The sequence below is a fragment of the Pocillopora verrucosa genome, chromosome 7 (assembly GCF_036669915.1).
Source record: "Pocillopora verrucosa isolate sample1 chromosome 7, ASM3666991v2, whole genome shotgun sequence".
NCBI classification, from domain to species: Eukaryota; Metazoa; Cnidaria; class Anthozoa; order Scleractinia; family Pocilloporidae; genus Pocillopora; species Pocillopora verrucosa.
In genome coordinates, this window is record NC_089318.1 from 19,638,405 (window position 1) to 19,660,540 (window position 22,136).

The following is a 22,136-nucleotide window of genomic DNA, read 5'->3' on the forward strand; positions in this document are numbered from 1 at the left end:
TATTTTTTGACTAATTTTAAAAACGGCAGTGCCATATGCTTTTTCCCCCAGTAATCGCAGAGCTAATTTGTATTTTCACTTGTGTTTCGATCCAAAGCCTTGTTATTGCCGAATCGAAAGAACCCACTTCGATAACTGCCTCCAAAAAAATAAGTGATGTAATGTTTAAATATAGATAAAAAGATACTTTCTTTACTTAGTCCCATGAGGTCTCGTGGTTAGCCGGGCCATGTTCTCCGAGCTTCGCTAATTAAGATATTAATTACTATGAGGACTTGACTTTGATGGCACAATATCTTTAAAAAGGTTTTACTTAGAGCTTTCCTCTTCGAGTTATCAATTTTGGCGCAAGAAGTAGGGAGCATCTAATGTTTTTCTTGCTTTAGGTAGATTTTTTCCGAATAATGACAACAAGAGCACCCTTTTGTCTTCAAAGAATGAGATGTAGAATTATCATTTTATTGTACTGTTTGACGAACTGTAGCAGTTTTTAGCATAACTACTTCCAGTCTCTCTCTTTCTCTTCGTGCTCCTTCCCATTTGGAATATCCATCCACAATAATGAAACTATCTTCCGCAAATTCAACGTCTCTCTGAAGCATAAATGAAGGATCTATTCAATTTAAGTAAAAAAAAAGACTCGTTAAAGCTTACCTCAAAGACGGCGAGTAACTGATTTTTGAATATGGAAGACCAATTCCGCAAGTTAAACTCTACAACAAACTATCGAAAAAAAAATCTTGACAAAAATAACTTTCATTCAACAAGAAAATCGTATGGGACATTTTTGTCATTGCGCAAGGACTCAGAACTTGAAAGGAACTCATAATGAATAGATTACCAGTAATACTTAACGGAAATTTAAGTCGAGGTTGCTGAAAATTTTTGATGCGGATGTTGTAATATTGACTTTGTGGTATGTTGTATTGCTTGAGAGGTGAGCGGGGCAATTAAATCTTTTCACGTTAGAATTTAGAAGATAGAACGTGTCATATGATACTTCCGCTCGAAAAGTTATCAAATTACCATATAAATGATAGTTTTAAGCTCCCATTGGTTTTTGAAAGCTTGTAAATCGTAACATTTCCATAAATAAAACTGATCGAAATGACTCCCTGATAGAATGTCACGTTTTCTTATATTCTGTCTAATTTGGTTCTCAAAGACTGATTAAGCATTAAAACAAAAGAAAAGGCTTAGCTTGAAACAAAATTGAGATTTCCGATTTCTTCATCAAAATTTGCTGTTCGTGAACAAATAATAGGAAATGACGTAACCTGAGCATTCATCATGTTCTAATTAGAGGGAGATAAACAAACATTTTTAGAAATTTCATAAGAGCTTTTTAAATCCCATTGGGAAAAAAGCCTCAATGAGAACTGTGTATGGCGTATTTAGAGCAAGTGACACAATGTTGTCGAATATTAATTAGAAATCGGTTGGCACTCAAAAGACTCATGAGCTTGAAGAAGTCTAAGAACGCGTCTTCTCTTCGTACTACGTGAATTGCCAGAATTTATACAGACTTCGCACTAAAAAGAATATTTCCTTTTCCCTTCATCTCAGAGGGAAAAATTCGAAGTTATGCAAAATACGCAAGGCATCCAAAACTAACTGGTATGACATCATTGGTTTCCGAGAAATATTTGATCATTTTCTGAGAATTGATTATTGTCGAGTCAGCAAAAATACTCAAGCACGTATCAGAAATATAACTTCCTCTTGATTGGTTGTTAACTCAATCACTTAACGAGCGTCATTTGCGTGCTGACATTTTCATTTTGTTCCTGGCAAGTTCATCGAGTGAGCCTAATTTAGAGGTAAGAATTCTAAGTGTACAATCCATGAGAGAATCATTAGCACCTTGGTTTGGGAAATATTCAAATTTTTTAACGAAAATGTTTAACAAACAATTCTTGGATGAGGTTTTTGTGAAATCCAGAATAATTAAGGTCGAGGTAGGGGTTATCAGCGTTAGCCTTCGGCTTGGGCTGATAACCCCTACCGAGACGTTGATTATTCTGGATATCACAAAAACTGAAGCTAGTAATTGTTTTATTATACATTGAACAAAAAAGAAAAAAAAAAAAAAGAATGGTCACGACAGTATGAGGAACTGATAATTGATTTATAAACGTATGAAAAAAAATTTTTTATAGAAATCAACAAGCAACACAAGGCGCGCGAACTTGGCATGGTTACCCTGAGGAATCATGCACAGCGGTCATACATGAGTGTTCTTGACATGATTATTGAATCCTGCTACATGAAGTCCTAGGTACTTATTTAAAAAAAATTCACCATACGCTTCAACAATTATTGTTAGGTGATTCTTTATATTTTGGATTCGATATATTGTACTGAACTATCCCCAAGCAAGATATCCATATTGTACGATATACTTGCTTGGGGATAGTTCAGTTTAAACAGTATGGATGATCTATAGCTCAAACCAAAGGTGACACTAGTTGTTACTTAAACAAATGTTCTCAACTATTAAAATGCTTTCGTAAAATTATTTTTTCTTGCATAACTAGTTGATATCCTTCTTCAATCACAGCGAGAAACTGCAGGGTTTCACTGCTATTCTTTTCCTCTTGCTGCTCTGAGTCTTTATCAAATATATCATTCTTAATATTTTTCAAACACCATTTAGACCAGACCTTTGAAGTAATGAGAATTCGAAAAATGTTTCGTCAATTCGACCTTATGTAAAACCAAATTCTCATTAGCCACCAGCAAACAAATATGTGGAAATTAGTAAGAAGGATAAGCCCTTAGATCTTGATAGCGAAAGGGCTTAGCGCATATTGAAAACCTGCATGTTTAGTAACTAAGCCGGCCTCTTCTTCTTGGTTCTCGATTTCCATCTTGCTTTCTGTGTCTGGTGGTTGGAAGGAAAAAGGGAAAATTGTGCTATTGAGAGATATACCCCTTGCATTTACATTTAGTTTATACAAAATTAGAAACAGGGTTTGATTCTTTAGACTTGAGTCAGTATTTTTCAAGGATTATCGGATAGTCCGCGAATAGCAACTGATAAAAAAGTTGTTGGGCAAGCTTAAGTATGTCCCGTTGTTGAGTACTGGTTTCCTTTCTTTAGGGGCTGGGTACTTTCTGGAAAAATGTGTTAAATATAGCAGATTTTTGAGGCTCTTGTTCGAGTCTATTTTTGCCTTTATAACTGAAATTATATTTATACTTTTCCTGTTACATTTCCTTCAGTACTGACCAGGAGAATTCGTCTAACAAGCAAAGTTTCTTAGGTAGGCGATCATTTCTTTTATATTTTGGTTATTCTTTAAAGGGTTGATCATGATCGGGCCAAAAATACGGGCGCATTGAAATAGTAAAAAAAAAAGAGATATTTCTCCATGCGCTGTGACTTAGCTAAGAGACAGCATATCACTCGGTTTACCTTTATCCTCGATTACTAAATCGCCGATGCATTTATTTCCGTCGGCTGCTTCTTTTCATGATCCATCAAGACAATAATATTTTTGTTAAAATCCCAACAACTTCTTTTCTGGCAAGGCAATGCACAGACTTGCTTCGGAAAGAAACTTTCATTACGGAAAAATTAACAAATGCAGCGAGCGAAGCATATGCAACACACGCAAAACTGCTGACACTTAATTGATGCGTAGGAGCTGATCCATGAAACAGCTTAGCGTGGCAGTCGCCTGAGTAGTTAATGAAGCGAAACAAGTTGTTCCGTTTCTAAAATGAACAACGTTTTGTTTTGTTTTCTTCGCTAAGTGCACATGGACAAAAATTTTAAGAATGAAATAGAAGGTTCTCCTCGAATTCCACCTGTTGGGTTTTACGTACAGTTATGACGTGCGAACGTTTGCAGCTAATGCAAAGCACTTGTCTTCGCATGATTAGTTAAAAAGATCCCTTCTATAAATAATTTCATTTGTGGGTAGGACGAATTAAGACTGTTTCCTATGGATTTAAGGAAGGCTTACGCTCGGAATAGATGTAGAAGATTAGAGATGAGTGACCCGAAGGAAAAAACAGAAGAGAGTAAAAAGCTGTCACAAACAACTTTTGATACGACGCAAGAACAATTTTAAACTAGAAATGGGAACAAAAACTCCTCCAGAAACAGGAATAAAATTCGTTCTTAAGACAAACAGCGTTATGTGCATGCTTGTCTTTAAAGGCAACAGAAACCCACGCAAGAAACTGACGTAATTATTGCGTTGGATTATTAATTTCTTTTGCCTTATTACCTACTGCTTAGTATCAGTGAAAGGTGTAGCCCTTCCTTTTTTCCTCCTACGCCAAATTGTTAAGAATCTCCGCATATAAGTTGCTGGAGGCCGTTGCAGTCAGATTAACAAACTGGAAGATGGGATTTGATATTGCTGATGACGTTGTTTTACACTGATAGCTTGGAGAACGGAAGATTTTAATCTATCAATGTCTTCCCCTCGGGTTGACAGTCACTAATACTGATAACAATCCTTTTCGGAACTGCCCTCATTTTGATGCTCACACTACACGTTTCGATAGTTATCGACCGTTGCTTTTCTGTTCCTACTTTTCAATAAATATTCGACTGAGTTACATGTTTGAAGACGAATCTTCGCATATTTTTTCCCCGATGATTTGAGGGGAAAATTTAGTGCGACTTATGTTATAGGTGCCTCAATCGATGTGCTTTGTAACTTTGAAGTAATTTAACATAATCATTAGGAACTTCGAATTTTAAAAAGGAAACTGCTTTTCTTCTAACCCCAAAACCGAAGATAGGCGAGTGAAACTTTTAAACAAGGATCCGGTGACGCAAGAGAACAAAACGTGGGAGAGCGATAAAATTTTTGCTATGTTCGAAACGATAATTGCTTCATAATTGTAATATACGACACGTTTTGTGGTTGTCTGGTATGCCACTGAGTCGTATTAGCAATTGAAGTGCGCACCCACTCATGAATGTCATGAATCCGGCAATGGATAAGTTGTTCGGTCAAATAAAGTAAAGTGCCAAATGAACCGTTGTTGATTCAATGTAAAGTTTATTTTTACCCTTCTCATTGCGAAGCACGGGCTCGCAATATATTCATCATTCCTCAAATCGAAGATTCTTAGAGTTATGTGTGAAAAAGGAAGTTATGGTAATGGACGATAATAAAATCATTAAGGATGTGATCAGGATCTCTAAATTATCAGCAAACATTCTTTGTGTGGCTGGAGACTATGAGACTACATGCAACTTTGACTTGAACTTTCGAAACTTATCCATTGATCAAACACGTGTTCATTTCCGTAAAATTACAGCTGGAACAACTGAGCTGTACTGAGTCAGCTAGATAAAACTCTGCCGCACTTGCATCAGATCCACGATTTTAGCAAAATCGCACAACTGCAATATTTAGATATTTCGCCTCATTCTATATATAGAATTTTGAGCATGATGTTATCACCCTGAAAGAGTCCTTTAAAGCATGCAGGTGGACTTTACCCTCTGACCCAAAAAGTCCCACCCCACTTCCGGTCAAAAGCGTGACTGAAAGCCGGAAATGCAGTTTTATATTTGCATCTTTGGGTTTCAATCGCTGAAACACTTTTTCTCTTTGTTGTCAGGATTCTGAATAATAATTTCCTTAGCGATATTGATCCAATTTCACCAAGAGGAGATTTGTTGCGGCTACTTTAGAGTTGGAGAGTTTGATGTAGACTTTGAATTCAGACCCTGGTTTAACTTGTCACGCACAATTTGAAAATCTTCCTAGGTCAACTCAAAGGATTTAAAGAGCCAGTTTATTGATTATTCGTTTAAACACAGCAGATGTTACGGATAGGTGTTACCTTCATCTGTGAACTTTACAGCATCGCTTAGAGTCTGCATGCAATTATATCTTTTCCCCGCCGGATTTGTTTCCCAATCGATGTCCAGTTCTATGGAGTAAGTTGTGGTTGGATATTAAATCAAAGATCAATGATGCTAAAGTATTTTAGAATATCAGAAAGACTTGAGCACGTGTCTACTCTAGCTAGAAAAAAAGGGACGTAGACGTTTATACAACTCACGATGCCAAGAATATAGGATTCGTCTGAGATCCTCTTAAACAGTATAGCTGCTATTAAGCAATTAACGTCTCCTCTCAAAGCAGTTAAGATCTTGAGGCAGTTATGAGTTTTCGCGTGATAGTTTGGACTTTTTCGCAGTGTTTTCAAGTGAGAGCGAAAACTTAAGATATTAAAATGACTCTGCAAACATTTAAGAGAAAGTTAAAACATTTCTATGAAGTATAAACTGTGATGTTTGTAACGGCCAAGGTTTCCCATTTTAGAGAGAACGTAAAATACGACCCTCGCTTTAAAAGTTTTATTGCAAAATCAACAGTGCTCGGAAAAGTACATGCATGTGGACACGAGTGGTTGCTGCTATCTATCATGTGATTGCACCGAGTAATTGATTCTCTGTTTACGTCATATTAGTAACGGTGATGAACCTCTCGTGATGCGAACTTCAGGTATCACAAACAAGTACCTTCGTCATTCGTGTAATTTATTTGCTGATTAGTAGCTTATGCACGTAAGGGATTCTATCAGTGACGTGAATTTTGAAACTGCGAGAAAAATGAAATGTCGAATGAGCTGGATTCCCTAAATGTTGTGTGTCACGCTCACTACCTTTTCAATTCAGCAGTCATTCGTTTTAAATATACCATTCTTCCTGAGTCTCTGCCAACTTGTATCCCTGTCATGTGAGTTTTATTGACGTTGAAACGAACAATGCAATTTAGCCAAATACTATCAAATATACAATTGCGTAAGCAAGAAAAATTATCAACATCATTCGGCGCAGAAAGCCACGTCAAGCTATTTAAAATATTTCGAAACAACTTACGGCGCTGTGACCTTGCACTTGACATAGGTAATCTGACCCAATCGCTTGCGCTGGAACGGCTCGTTTCAGAAGCTGCAACCGTTGCCTATTAACATGAAACCATTAGATTAATATATCTGACGTCCTTCTACGACTGAGATTATGTGATTTAAAGGATATTACATTTGAACTGAAAGGCGCTCAGTTGTGCCTTTGACTTCTATTATGGGAAATCTTCTTCCTTAAAATGAATGGCACTGAATCAAATAAAAGGTGATAACTCAAGCAAATAGTAGAAACTGAAGACCAAGGCTAAATTCAGAGAATCCTTTATTTGAAGTGAAGTTGTTTCACTGCTTGCGTTTCTGCACGTTCCTATCCTAATCTCTTAGTCCAATTGCCGTTCGGTAGGAGGGATTTTACAACGTCAAGTTAAAAAAAAGCACGTAGGTCGGGCTGCACTTGACTCTTTTTGGCAAGATTCAGACGTAAGTATGTAAAGAGATTAGGATGTTGACTAATTATGGCATGACTCGATCTCTGTGTAACGAGCTTACGAAATTACTCCTCAGAATTGAGAATTGCAAACGGCAGTCAGTAGTCTCTAATCTGTTGTAGTCATTCTAAGAGCTGCGTCATTCGACAAACTAAATGAAAGGAAATATTTCTGCTGCTAGCTTGAGGACCTCAAAACTGAAAAATTTAGCCTTAGTTTGTAATTTGAAATACAAGTTAGTCTGTTCTTTCGTTTGCCATCTTTAATCACTTCCGGTTCACTGTTCTCATTGCGGTGTTTTATATCTCTTCAAACTAGTATCAAATTTGTTCAAGTTGAGGGTAACAATCTTATGAGAAGTTGTTGCCTTACAGTTTTAAAGCAAAGAACCACGACTTCCTATTTCGGAAAGAGAAATTTTTAGCTTGTTCTCTGGTTAACTTTCGGTTCTCCGCCCAAACTTCAGCATAAAAATTACAAAGGCCGTGTTTATGACGTCAGAGGAGTGCTCGCTCTATAAACACAAACTAAAGCGTTACAAAATGCGAAGGCCGTGTTTGGTGACATCTGAAGAGGGGATCAAAAGACGAATTTTTCAATGCGATGATAGCATACTGTCGTCACATACTTGCAGATATAGCGGTTAAAGTTTGGTTTACTTGAACAAATGAATCACAACGTTATCACTGAAGCATGGACCCGAACCAAAAGATTACATGAACATGCTCAGAGATCTTTAGTTCAGTATTTTAACACAGCCGTATTCTTTTGTAAATTTTTGCATGTTTGCTATGGCAAGAAATATGGCAGATACAATTCTGCAGATGTGTGTTTTTTTTAAGAGACTGAATTTTGGAAACGTTTCTAATGGCAAAGATTAGTTTTGCGTAAACTTCAGACTGTTTTTTAAGCATGATAGGGAACACAATTTGATTTGTTTGTAAGTGAAAATTGATGCTATGATCGTATATTAAACTGTGGCTCTCTGTGCCACTGTCATAGAAAATTTTGATGGACAGCTTTCATGATCATCAAACAACTGCGGAACAGCATCATGCAACTAGATTAGTTTGTAAGATTGGCTTTGAAATCAATGGTTATTTTCCATTTAATTCAAAATCCATTGCGAAGATGACGGGAATCCTTATTAAAGGACAGCAAGCTGAAGAGCATGAGAAACCGAACGTTTCATTAACTCAAACATGTTCCTGAATGCGTTTATACACTTTGTCCACCGGAAGGAAATTTTAAATTTACTGTAAACCACAAATAGTGCGGCGGAAAAAATGATCTTTGCTCTGTGGTATGCATGTTTTGATAATCGATTTTTCCCCAATACGTGCTGTGCAGTGTTCTGCCCAGAACTGAAGTAAAACTATAATAATGATCAGTTTATTCTGAAGTGCTTTCTAGTGTTAATTAACTCGATAAAAGCTGTTGAAGAAACCTAAAGAAATTTTAAATCACGCCCTCATCTATTAGCCTCGAAAATAAAATGGTATGTTTTCGGTTACGGTCTTATTTTCTAAAACGTTTACTTTGCCGCCTTCGCTGGTTGAAAAGAACTGTTTTGACCACAGAATAACTTCCTGTTTCTAGACGGACAATTTGGAAACTCGTGATCAAAGGACAGGAAATAACAAAACAAAACTGGGCATCAAGGCTCTAAACGTGGGAAAAAAAAAACGAATTAAAAGTTTCCTTTACCGCCCACATATTATTGTACACAGAACTAGACAAGGTCATTTATCGGTATTAACTGGGCAAATTGATCTCGGAATTGAGGTATTGTTAAAGGTTTTTGAGTTCATGTTGACATCTTGATAGTACAGATCTTTTACACCCAGATATGTTGATTTAAGGAAAAAAAAACCTCTATCTTAGCCTGAAGGAACATTCAAAGGTTGTTATTTAGTGTGCGCAAAGCATCCTGAACTTGAATGGGTTGAACTGCCATTAATTCGTGTTCCGCAATTTTTTTCCTCGTTTACTGGGAAAACATGCCCAGATGAATTGCGGTCTAATCAGCTGAAAACATACTTAGGCACGTATCCTATACATCCCTACATTTTTGAGTACTTTAAGTTGTAACTCAAGTCTTCTAGTTTAAGTAGATGAGAAGTCGTTTATTGCATGAGCTCAGAGTCCTTTTAAGGTATGGTTTGCGTCAAAGGAGACTTTTTAAGAGCACAAATTTACAATCGGGCATTTTTACCTGTATACTCCTAAATCTATAAATAGCTTTCTGCAACTGAAGCTTAGATAGGAATTTTTCTGATGAAACGTTCAAAAGTGATTTGACTCTAAACTTTATTTCATCGACAGGACTCCGTTCTTGGAAATAACTCGGTTTTGATTATATGACTGGGGATTTGTGCTCCAAACTGAAGGTACCGCTTGAGGTTGCTGATAAAATTTTGTTCTTCTTGCTTTTTGTTCAGTTTAACATTCCGTGCACAACATTTTCCGTTTTTAAAACATTTTTCAAACCAGTTGTGCCATGTTTCTCCAAGTTCCTCTGCCGAACGTTATTTCGAGTATTACTAAGGTCAGAGAAAGCAAGACAAATCTTTATTTAAAGTATGTTGTTAAACTTCACCATTAATTTTAGAGGCTTGTTTTCTCAAAAACACCTTTTGTTTTTTTACCTGTTGGTTGATTTATTTTGGGGAACAAGAGCAACTTTAAACGATTGACATTCCCTCCAACCGACAGTCAAAGTTAGATTGCAGGCAGCTTTGGTCTGGTACAACTGTGAATATCCGACGGACACCAAAATGTTCTTAGAGAGCTTAACTTGTTCCAAAAAATCTTAAAAGGAAGGACTCAAAAAAAATTTGAAGCATATGATTCAAGTTTCTCTGGTGCATTGTTTCTCTTGATGTATTAATTGAAGCAGCCACGTGTAAGTTTGAGGTTGGAGTTTTATTGCCTGGGACGTAAAACCTTATTTCATCCTTCGCTCTGTACAAACTTGTAAAAAAACTGCTTGGTTTCGTGCGAAGATAAGCATAGAAAGCACGTTAGGTTTCACGATTTCCAATATAGCTGCAGGAGGAACCTTGATGTAGCGAAGAACGAGGAATTTGGAAAAATGAGTTTGTTATGTCAGGGGGTTTCGACATAGTTTGGTATCGTTGGCTCCAAAAATATGTCGTCCATCATTCTTGCGTACTTCTTTACTGTTATGAACTTTGCTCTTAAACCACTACGTTTGAAACCTGTAAGGTGAACCCAATGTTTTTCTGTCTATGCCTGGAGTCATTGACAGCCTAATCTTTTAATTTAAACGCCCTGAGTCTTATTATTTTGCTTTGCACCCCGTTCTTATCATGATAATAAAGCTAATCTTTAATATTGGTCTGTGATGACGAGGTTATACTCAAAGTTTTGTTGTATGACGCACATGGTGATGTTATTAATTCTGTTACAGAAACAAAACTGGTGCCAGGAAAAATGTGCATATGCAATTATAGTACTCAATTACGATCATCCACTTCTTTCACAGTGCCGCGTTTTTGATCAAATATTAGTCGGAATACCGTAAATTATAACCGGGGAAAGGTCAGAAGGGCTTTTGCCTTTGGCCTCGATACCTTGCGCATTTTAGGAATGTCGAATTAGGATAATTTATATAAACGTTTTATTTTACATCTGTTTGGTTCGTTTTTCTCTTCATCATATGTGTGCTTAATCCATTGATTTACATCTATTTGATTATAACAATCTCACAACAGCTTGAGCGTTAGTGAAGTAAACTTACTCAGCGGTCCACTTGTAATGATTGTTCAAAAGCGTATTGGTTGATAAGTGACTTAAATTTAATGGCTCTCGCCTGTGTAACTAATGAACCGAAACATGCCGTAATTTTACTAAAATAAAAGCCCTAGCGATCGGTTTTGTTTACGTACTAAGCGCATCAATGGAATCATAGAAATTTCGAAAATCGAAAGAACTTCAATGTAAAATTACCTGTCGCTTAGCATAAGCCTCTATGACGCAAATAAGTCCATCTCTATTTGCGAGGCACCTATGTTAGCGAACTTGACATGGACTGCTTAATTTATGGAACGTAGAATCACAGAAAGTTGAATATTTAAAATGCAGCTTGAAATCTCACTCAAGGGGGCGAAGGCGAATCCATACGAAAGTTTCAGCCGAATTAGATATTCCTCTTAAACTGTAACTTCTAAGACTGATGATCTTTGGCACCAAATGAAACCAGGAGAAAGTGAAAAACTGTCACAAACAAAGTTTTTTCAGTTGTGACGCAAGCAGATTTCATAGCAGCCGGCCGCTAAAATTATAACAAACACGGGTACCCTTGAATGACCTTTGCGTTCAGTTACGCGTAAATGAACTACTGTTAAACTGAAACGCTGCTTGTAGTGGTAAAAAACACCCACGCAACAAAATGCAATTATGACGATTATCTTCCTTCATCGTTAATTAAATTCTTTTCCGTGTGGGAAGAGATGCGCTCAGCGAACATTTCAGGTGAGGTCATCGTGATTCTCTTAAAATATGTTTTGGGAGCCCTATTTTTTTATCTATTTTAAGATATCGAAGAAAATGTCTCGTAAATTTGTGCTCCAAGTTGACTGAAAATGGCTGAGCGAGTTTTTACTCTGGCCTCCCCGGGCGTTCTTTAATTCATTTTGGAGAGCGAAGTGCAAGATTTTAACCAGTGGTAAAAAACAAAATAATTCTGCTAGGTCGAAGAAGTAAGATGCCGAAGTTTATCACGTATCAAACCGTAAAAACGAGCTATGTTCTGCTTACGCTGATATTGGACCGGCATGTGGTTTTTATTCCCCGTTTTGAGATCGCGATTACTTTAGAACGAATGTCGTATAAACTTGCCGAAGTTTCATACTTGTGTGACTAGAAACGAAAAACCTTCTGAAATAGCCGGCTATGTCACGCATTATGCGTTTAGACCTTATCTTCCAAGCTAAGTTTGTCATTTGTAATCTGATTCAATCTTCTTCATTCTTTGCCATCCGTGTTTCTTCTTCATTTATCAATGCCAGTCTTGCTTTTTCCTATCGTACCAGAATAATTCATCATGGTGTTACTACAACGAATGCACTTATTTTTGGTGCAAAATATGACGATAATTATCGCTTTCAGCGAGCACGACACAGCAAGATACACCGCATACGCTTCATTCCAATGCATTCAGTGCCCAAAATGAAATAATCGCCTAACAACAGCCATAAACATTGTTTGAGGCTATTTGTAGAGAACTGATCAACAGCGTTGCGTTAAGGAATGATCTCGATTCCAGCCCACGTGTACTTCAAAGTGATAAAACGATGGCAAAAAGGCGGAAATTAACTCTCTTGTCTGCCCTTGGTTTCTGTTGTAATTGTTATATTCCCACCGTAAACGACATTAAACGATAATTTTCTTTGCTTGCGCGTCATATTGAAAAGATTCGGTGTTATGGGAAGAGCATATCGTTCAGTGCATAAACAATTTTATTCAGGACTTCATGATATAAACCCAGTAAACTAAGCTGGGGTCATATTTAAAAGATTCGGTGTTATGGAAAGAGAGAATATCATCCACTACATAAACAGTTTTATTCAGGACTTCATAATATGAACACAGTAAACTTAGCTTGATCGGTTTTAGCGATTTCGTGACGCTAAGGACTGCTCTTTCCTGTGACAGGATTTTGATGTGTTCATGTGTGGTCTTGGACCACTCTGAGTACAGATATTTCAACAGCAGGGCTGGTGGGAAAACTACCCGTAAACACGAAGCCTTTGGACATCCGAGCCGGCTGCTCACTTGTATTAAACTTGAAAGGTCGCACTTACCCCTTGTTCTTGTTGTAAACCGAAATGAAATGTCTCCTACGAACAAAAGGCGGGCTAAAATATAATTTTTTAAAAATAGATAACGGTGGCTAGCAAGTTATTCCGGTTAGCAGACTCTTATGATGAGGTTTTTTATTCCCAGACATCGATCTGTCTGTGCCGTTTAATATGACTCAAGACTGGTACAGCCAAATCAGGGAGATGTAGTTGTGAGGGAAACAAAAGTCTAAGGACTGGTAGAGATTTTCAGGTTGCTCTTCTGGTAAGAATGATTCCTATATCAACCGCTTTCCACCCTCGTGCACTCGCTACTCACTAGAGAGTTTCCGGCGGATTATTCAAGGATAGCTGTAGCAGCTGATCGATTTAGCAAAAAGGTGTTTATAACCGTAAAATGACGAAATTAAGCAGTTTTTGCAAGATGTGAACATTTGAACTAAATAAAGTCATATTAAATCTCAGAAAAATCATAGAATACGCAATTTTGGAGTTTGCGTCCCTAATCTATTAATAGCTTTGGAAGTGCTTGTGGAAACAGTCCCATCTCCACACACGCCATTTCCGGCCGATGGCGTGAATTAAGCAGACCGAAACGCAGATATGTTTTTATATGCATAATGAATTTCGAAAGCCTTACTCTGTGTATTCTAAGATCTTAATTTAAGGATTTCGGATAGTTTTCAGGCTGATGAAATAATTTCCACTTCTTTAGGTGCGGTTTAAAAGGACAAAGGTCCCTTTGCGCAGTTGGCACGAGTTTGAGATTGGCAGGCTTGGCTTGTCATAGACACTCGCTCTTTGAAAACCCCTTCTTTGCTCGGACAATACACAATTAACATTCTGTAATACACGTTTTTTGATCATTGAAGACCTTTTGGTTAACAAACTTAACGGTTCTTTTAAAAATTTTTTTTAAGTATTGCATGCAAGGCGCAGTAGTATGCATTTCCTCCCAATTTTTTCCCTATTAAGGCATCAATGTTTTATACCAATTACGGTACTCATATTTCAGAGACAAGTTTGGCAATTGTTATACGACCTTACGCCCAGAACATTGCTATTCCCTTTACCGAAAAAGGCTGGAATTACTTGTCTGACAACAAAAGCTTCGCGGGAAATTTATTTTGTCTATCTTTGGATCTGCCCTAATCTAATATGCTTCACTGTTTATAATCCTTTTGCCAACGATGTAGGAATTTTGAGATCTGGAGGTATGTTAAAGCACATTCGCATGATTTTTTTGATTTCTACATTGTAATGAGACTATTTTGGATGAGGACAGAAATCGAGGACGTTAGGAAGATAGTGCACGCGTTCTCTCGGTCACGGGGCGAAGATTCGCTGATACAGCTATTAATAGATCTGCAATATGAACCCTGTCATCGTGAAATCTGCACCACGACTAATTAATTGATTTCTGCTTTGTCAAATCGAAATATATAATTACGTCACAAAAGCGAAAGGAATGGAAATCCTTCGGTAAAATCTTAAGAACAAAAACAACTACCTTCGTCATTTGCAAGGTCGCTTTCTGTTTATCAACAGCTTATGGACTTTTGCATCAAATGTCTCCAGAAGTGACAGCAGTTGTCACGCTAACTGCAGTTTATCAATTCTATTGCCTCAGCAACTCTCAGTTTTGCTTAAAAAATTTGATTTGACTTATCTTATCGCTCAAGAGAGAGAAATGTATCACAAAAAATAAACTACCTTATCAAGGATGACGCAAAGAAGTGAAATTCTTTCGATTTTTCGGAGATGAAGCATGGAAAGCGGGTCATTAAGTTAGTTTGCAAATTTCACAATTTTGCAGCTGACGTAATAAACCGCTGCGACTACTGAAACAGCTTGTCTCAGAGGCCGTAACGCACGCAGTTGTGTGGAGACATAAGTAACTTTGACGTTATTCCAACACTGGAAATGATCTGGCGAAATTGCAGTGCATCTGAAAGTTGTCATTGCAGTCTGTTTCCCTTCAGTCTTTTAAGTTTCAAAGATCATTTTTTCCATCCGTCTTCTGTGTGATTTGATTAAAAGGAAACCTTTGACAACTAGGGGGGCATCAAAAACCGGAGTGCAGAAGTCACTAAATGCTGAATGCTTGTTTTAATCGACACATGCGTCGAAATTTCACAAGGGCAGGTTTAAAAGACATGAAAACACTTAAATTCAATGTAGCTCGCTTTCATGATGGAATTATTAAAAGCTTGGACTAAGTCCTCGAATAAGAGTAACAGGGATCAACAGCAATCAGAGCTCACTCGGATGAAAATAAAACCTCGATATGCTCTCCAAAATATATATCTACCATCTCTTAGGTATTAATTTTGCTTAGGTGCTAAATTATATGATTTTTTTAGGCTGCTGCTAAACAGGCGTCGATCTAAAGAGATTACAGGTAGATTCATGTGAAGTGATTGTTTGACAGAGACGATGCCCTAACAGCTTTTTAGCCTCCGAAGTAAATAAAAGGATTTATGTAAGACCGCCAGTTTTTCCTGTTCCCGTAGGAAACAGGAAACGATTTTCTTTTTTAAGTTTTTTGCTATCAGGTTTTTTAGCAGATTCTAACTCAGTAAATGCGATAACTTTCACGTGTGTGACGTCATTATCGTTCTTCGGACAACATTCGAAATGGATGTGATGACTTAGGATTGGCGTCACTAGCTGGTGAATTCTAGCAAACTGCGTAGATAAACTACGCTTGCGAAAACAAGCTTTTTCAAAGGATCGCTTCTGATAAACACAAAAACTGCACAATCATCCTCAGAGATTCAGTTTTTTTAGATAGCTATTCATAAACACTTGATGACCTTCTGTGACATTTTCGAAGTAGGGAAATTTCTCAGATGGTATAGACGTGACTACTTGAAGTGAGATGAGTAATAACATCTAACAAAGGTTAACGTGAGTCAGGTTTTTCAGGGTATCCCTTTGTGAAAATTGGCTGAGTCATGGTAGAATTTTTGCTTTCGCTTGCTGAGCAACAACAGGGTCATTACGTGGGTTTTTGCCCACGCGCTTATTGAGTTTTTATTCAGTTCCGGGTTCGGTCCCTAATTTCAATTTACAAGGAATCCCCTGCGATCGTCGCCGCAGACCTGCAAAAATATTGCCTATTTCCCCCTTTTGACAGTGAACTGTGAATGAATTCATGATATTGCCGACATTTTAAGAGATAATTCGTTATATGATAAGATGGGTAATGTTTACAAATTAGAAACTCAGGGAATGCAAACATGACGTCTATTCTTACATACGAATAACAAGTCAGCGAGAAAAAAATTAAAAACAAAAAAGGAAAACCCAGTTTTCTGGGCTTGATTTCGCTCGAAAAGGGCATCAAGCTCGATGCTGTTGTGTTCAATTTAGTCGTATATCTTTTTCATTTGCGTTTTGTTCCATTATTCTGCGGACCGACCTTTGTTTACATTTTGTATATCAATTCCAGACGATTGCGAAATACCTCTTCTCCATTATCTCTTGCGCAAATTACGATTTTCTGGTGACGGATAACAAAAATATACGTCTTTGAAGAATAAATGGAACATGTATCAGCCGGTTGAAACAGATCGTGCTTCGTAGAATGTTTATTTCGCAATCTAATCTGCAGGGCAAGGTTAGAACGTTGAATAATTTATTTGCTTACGTCTGTCACGCGCCGCTGAGGTTCTAGATTGTTCGGCGTGATGCTTCTGAAAACGCTGAAACCTTGTTAAAATCGAAAAAAAAGACTTCTCGAACGTCACGAATCCCTTTCATATGAACTTTTATTTTCAAATTCAAGCAAAGAAGTTCGAGGAATCCGCAGAAAAGGCAAATAATTCGCGGAGATAAAATAGGTTGATTATCAGAAAGCATTTACCAGGCCTTTCTGAGTCTTCTATTTGTTTGATGTTTCCATAGCGGAGCAAAAATTGCGAGCTTGTGATTGGCACATGACGCATGACGTATCTATCGTTTTCCCTATTTTTAGAATATCTGTAATGTATGCTAATTCATTGTGGAAAATCGAATAATATATAACTTGGCGTTCGGGATTTTCCCAGAATAAAGGTGATCTCAACTCAAAACAAGCTTTATCAGGGAAAAACACCATTGGACAGGCGCGAAAAGTAAATCTTTGTCTGATGCTTGACTACACCCACGTGCTCGACTTGAATAAGGCATCATCTAACAAGATGTTGTTGCCACATTTGAATCTGCCTCTGCCTATGGACACAACTCCTGGCGACGAGCGAAATTTTTTGTCTGGAGGAGCGAAAATGCCCGTTCCATATCATTTGGATGAATCTGACAGCGACTCCATTGTAAGCGTAGGATTTTGACATCGCTTAAGTTAGTTTTAGACGTAATTCTGCGAAGTCTGCTTGCTAGCCATATTGCATCGTACATTGTTCGATGTGATTACGACAGTAACGGAAATTTACATACAGAACTTTTGCTTATCTATGTCTCCGCATCGTAAATTTTTTTTCTCTTACGGTTGCGGTACTTTTATCTGCCAGTTCTAGGAAAGTGACATTCTTTGCAGTTCTACCGTTCAGATTTGTTATAAAACACTGAATCAATCATGTTAGGTCAGAATACTATTATTAGTGCGTAATAACAAACACTGTGTTTTAACCTGACTTAGCAATTTTATCCTAAGCATTTATTGTAAAATTACCCTATGGAATTGAGTTGTTGTCGAATGTTTCGCTTCCTTTGAAGAATATTTTACGTTAAAATATATAATCGGTGTTTTCACAATTATTATCACGTACTCTTCATTCGCTTTGATAAAGCATTGTACCTCTTTCTAAAGGTGGGCGAAATTGCGTGCGTTTCAACGCTCGCTTTAATATAACCAAGTATAGTTAATTTGACATTAAATATATTTTACTAAACAATTTTTTTTGCTCACTACGGAAACAGGTATCGAGTGAAGATGCCAGTTATACAGAACTCGTTCCAATGAGTAGTGGAGCAGCAGACGAGGTGAAAGTGGGACTTCGGAACGCAATTAAAACGCGAAGAGTTGCCCAAGGTTTGGATGGAATGCCGCTTATCGAAGCGAAGAAACCAAGACTTGAAGTGGTATGTTTAAATGTCGCGTTTTACATTCTTTGCGTGATTCTTGTCGTTTAGTTTACGCGCGTTTGAATTCATAATAAAACGCAATGTTGAGGCTTATCTTTATCTTATTTGTGGTTTTCCGTCAAGTGTATTGAGTGCCATTCAAGGTCACGTACGTTAAAAATAATTTCCTCTTGTTTTCATTTCTCGCTAGCTTTCTAAAGAGGAAGAAGAGAAACGTCGAATTCGAAGAGAACGAAACAAGGTAGCGGCTTTTAAATGCAGGCAAAGAAGGAAGGAACACATGCAGAAGCTTCAAGATGTGAGTGCTCGATTTTTACAACTTATGCTTCTTGTCACGCTCCCAACCGGAAATGAACCTGTTCAAGTCACGTGGATTATATGATGGTTCCGTTTCAGTTCCGGTTTAGGGAGGATTTTTTTCTTTAACAACGGAACCTCAATCTCAGTGATGAATAGGCTCTACCTTAAAAATAATTCCACGTCATTTCCGACTTTTTGACTCCGTGCACTTGTCGCTATCCTTAATGCCCACTATAAAACCAAATTTGGTAAAAAAAGAGCGAGGAATTGTGAGCCATATCCCGAACTCGTGGGTGTCGGATAGGTGTGGTCCCCGTTTACTCGAAAGAATTCTCTAGAAAATAACATAAGGAACAAACAGTTGTAATTTAAGATATATAAGAAAGTAATTAAAACACTCTATAGCTATTATTAAAATTATTGAGGTTAACATCGCAGACAGCTCGTCTGATTTCCTTGTCATCAATCAAACATGGGCGGGTCGAGCGACGATGTTGAGTGTTTTCAATCGAAAAGAAGATCAAAACACTCCTTTCGTTAGTGCTTCACTATTATATTTTTCTGAATGCGTTCGTAATGATCGAATGATAACATCCTTCGCGCAAATTTGGTTAGCTCAATGGGACGTAAACATGTACGATTAATTTCAGTTTCATATATTCCTATTAGTTCTGCAATGCCTAGTTTCGAACCTTATATTGTATTTCAATATGATGATAAGCAGATACTCGTATTTTAATGTCAGCTTCGTGGAAAAGCTTCGCTGATGGACTTTTTTGTTTTTCTTCTCATCTGTAGGAGAGTGATGAGTTGAACTCGGAGAGGGATTCTCTGGAGAAAGAACTGGCTGCCCTTACGGCGCAAAAGGAACAGTTAGAGAGGATGTTCCGAAGCCATAACTGCATTCTGAAGGACTCTAGGTCGAATGGTAATAAAACCACCTCAGAAGACCACGGCAGCGATGCTAAGTCGCCCCATTCCTGTTCGGCGGAAATGGCAAAATCAAACGAGTCATCCAGTCCTACGAGTCCAGTGCCAGATTCCATAAAAGCATGAGGAATACATGTACGTAAGGCGTATTACAAACTGGTGCAACCTTCGTTGGATATCCATCCGCAGAGTTAAAGTTACTCATGGAATCAAAGCATTTGATTACCACGCGATGTATCCATATTATTGCATGGATTGCTCTCCAAGTGGGAAGCATAAACACAACTCGTCTACTGAGTGAAAAAGACATTTATACTTACTAATTTATTTAACCGTTCACGATGAACAAGTTTGGTTAATGAAATCCTCTACGGTTTTATTAGGCAAGAAAGAGAAAAAGAGAAAAGTGAAGGATATATCAGTTGTTTTATCCCATTCAATTTGTCAAATAGAAATGAGAGATTTTAGAAATAATTTTAAGTTATTGAACAGAAAGAAAGATTGACTAATATATGATAAATTTAAGTTCTGTTTCACTGTCTTGGAACATGTTTATTTTGCTTTTGATTTCGTTTCGTTTCGCGTCTAGTTTATATTTTAAAACTCTTTTTACAGAGAAATAGTCGAAGGTTGCGAGAAAGGAAATTGATTTTCGTGAAGCTGTCGCTCGTGGTTTTAGAGTTTAAAACGGACGAGAAACAGAAAGACCGAAAAAGAAGGAATGTTGGATGATTGTAGATAACATAGGAAATAATTTCAAGATAGATGATAAACGCAACGTTGGGTGGAAATTCAGTCGGCTCTATGAAAAGCCTTCACGACTTTACTAAATGTAGAGGTGTTTCGAAAAAAAAACCATTCATTTTAAGAGAAGTAATCATAATAGGACATGTACGTATTTATTAAATGATATTATGGAAAAATGTAGGATCGAGAATTATTAATGAAAACAAATTGACGGGGGAGAGAGTGGCCATGAACTATTTTATTGTTATGTAAATAAAACATTAATTAGGAGTACGTTGTGTTTCCGTTACATAGAGTTGTTCTTCCGCCGTAACGAGTCAAAATAAAGTGCAGTTTGAGCGTGATATAGTCAAAGTTGTAAGAGATAGTTAATGTCCTAAAGTGTGACAGCAACATTTTTCAGAGTTAGTATGGTTTGAATGAAATGAGTGAAAATTAATTTATTGAGCATAACTTAGCGGGTTTACTACTAAAAGATCTTCGTGGACCACAATGATAAAAAAAAAAAAATGAATAAAAAAAAATAATACTGTCAGTGAATACTAGCATGCCTTCGTCGTGACGTGGCTGGTTTTTAAATCCTTTTCCACATCACGTACTCTGCGGTCTTAAATTGTGATACACATCCTTCGCCGTAGGGCGGCAGAGTACTACGAAAAAAACATTGAAAGTTTCCTGTTTCCTGCGTTCCATGAGTGAATTCGTGAACAAGCGACTGGATAAAAATTATCTGAAGTAAAAGAGCAAAGGAACTTAGTTTAAGCAACGTCATAAAGAAATAATGCGTTGATGAACTAATAGGGAAACGGATAAGAGTTTTCAGTTCTAAACAATAACATTCTTTCAAAGTTAATCTCTTTTGTTTTCGAATTTTGTTTGATAAGCACCGGAAAAATTTCTGCGTTGAAATTTAAATTTGTCCGTGAGACAAATTTCCTCGCTAATGTCGAAGATGCTATTTTGCGACAATCCGAATCGTAATTTTTTGGGGAGAGATGAACAAAATTACATTCAGATTGAAAGGAAATTACAAAAAAATTAACATCATACGATTGAAAGATTCTAACGAGGCGACTACAAATTACATAAGAATAACAGTGGCCATAACAAATATTAACACGGATGCAGATGACTGCAGCTTAGAAGTTGAAGAAACCGTGACTTGGCACCCTTGCGTTTCAACGGCACAGACATTTTTGACTCAGCGACAACGACAATATGAAAAAAAAAATCACTTTTAATAACGCTGACTTAACAATTATTTTAAGCAGTCTTGGACGCGCATTTCAAATTTAACTTATGGATCAGTGAGAACGACAGTGTTTCTTGAAAAAGCTAAATATATCTTTTCGGCGAGAAATGTAGCCATGATTACCTCGTAGTCTAGTGGAGTTTTCTCATAGTGTGGTTAGTGTGGTTCTCGTAAAAATCGATAACCGGTACAATGGACAATTGCAAAACCACCAGTCATGATAGCTGCCTTGCACGATCACAATAAGTGCCGTAAAAGTTAAAGAGTTGGTTACATAATTTTTTCCTGGTCGCTTAGAATTGCATTTTTTCCGCATTTTCCTTATGCGGTCCAATTTTCTTTTATATTATTTCTTTAAAAATTTCATGAAAGAGGTTGTGGTTATTCAACGCGGTGAATAACAATAAAAGCTGAGTTTTCCGTTTGTCTCACGCTGTAGTCACGAGTGATGTAGATCGCGACGTTTCGACTACAAATACTGCCAGTCTTCTTCAGGCGATAAGGTCGACTGATCATGAAAATGTTCCGTGCTGTACTACATGCAGACGGCGAGGCAAACTTTCTTGTCACGTACATCCATTGTTAAATTCCTTGAGAACATTTGACGTGGTTCCTACTTACATAACATGGACTTTAAATTTTGAGTCTCGACAGACATTT

The 22,136-nt window shown here is 37.3% G+C and overlaps 1 protein-coding gene and 2 long non-coding RNA genes across 3 annotated transcripts; 2 read left to right on the forward strand and 1 right to left on the reverse strand.

Moving 5' to 3' along the window:
* The first annotated feature begins 1,797 nt into the window (after window positions 1-1,797).
* On the forward strand, window positions 1,798-5,919 carry LOC131770108 (uncharacterized). The gene is made up of 3 exons (XR_009339102.2): window positions 1,798-1,820; window positions 3,226-3,266; window positions 5,593-5,919. It is a non-coding gene; the product is annotated as an uncharacterized lncRNA (long non-coding RNA).
* LOC136282129 (uncharacterized) lies at window positions 2,408-6,281 on the reverse strand. Its single transcript, XR_010718111.1, has 3 exons — window positions 6,040-6,281; window positions 5,818-5,907; window positions 2,408-2,884 (listed from the first exon to the last, which is right to left on the reverse strand). It is a non-coding gene; the product is annotated as an uncharacterized lncRNA (long non-coding RNA).
* Window positions 6,282-9,682: 3,401 nt separating this feature from the next.
* LOC131770107 (uncharacterized) lies at window positions 9,683-20,578 on the forward strand. Its single transcript, XM_059085817.2, has 5 exons — window positions 9,683-9,727; window positions 17,215-17,475; window positions 18,083-18,244; window positions 18,438-18,545; window positions 19,346-20,578. Exons 1-5 carry the CDS (start codon window positions 9,698-9,700, stop codon window positions 19,601-19,603), a joined length of 819 nt encoding a protein of 272 aa, XP_058941800.2. The 5' UTR covers window positions 9,683-9,697; the 3' UTR covers window positions 19,604-20,578.
* The last annotated feature ends 1,558 nt before the right edge of the window (window positions 20,579-22,136 follow it).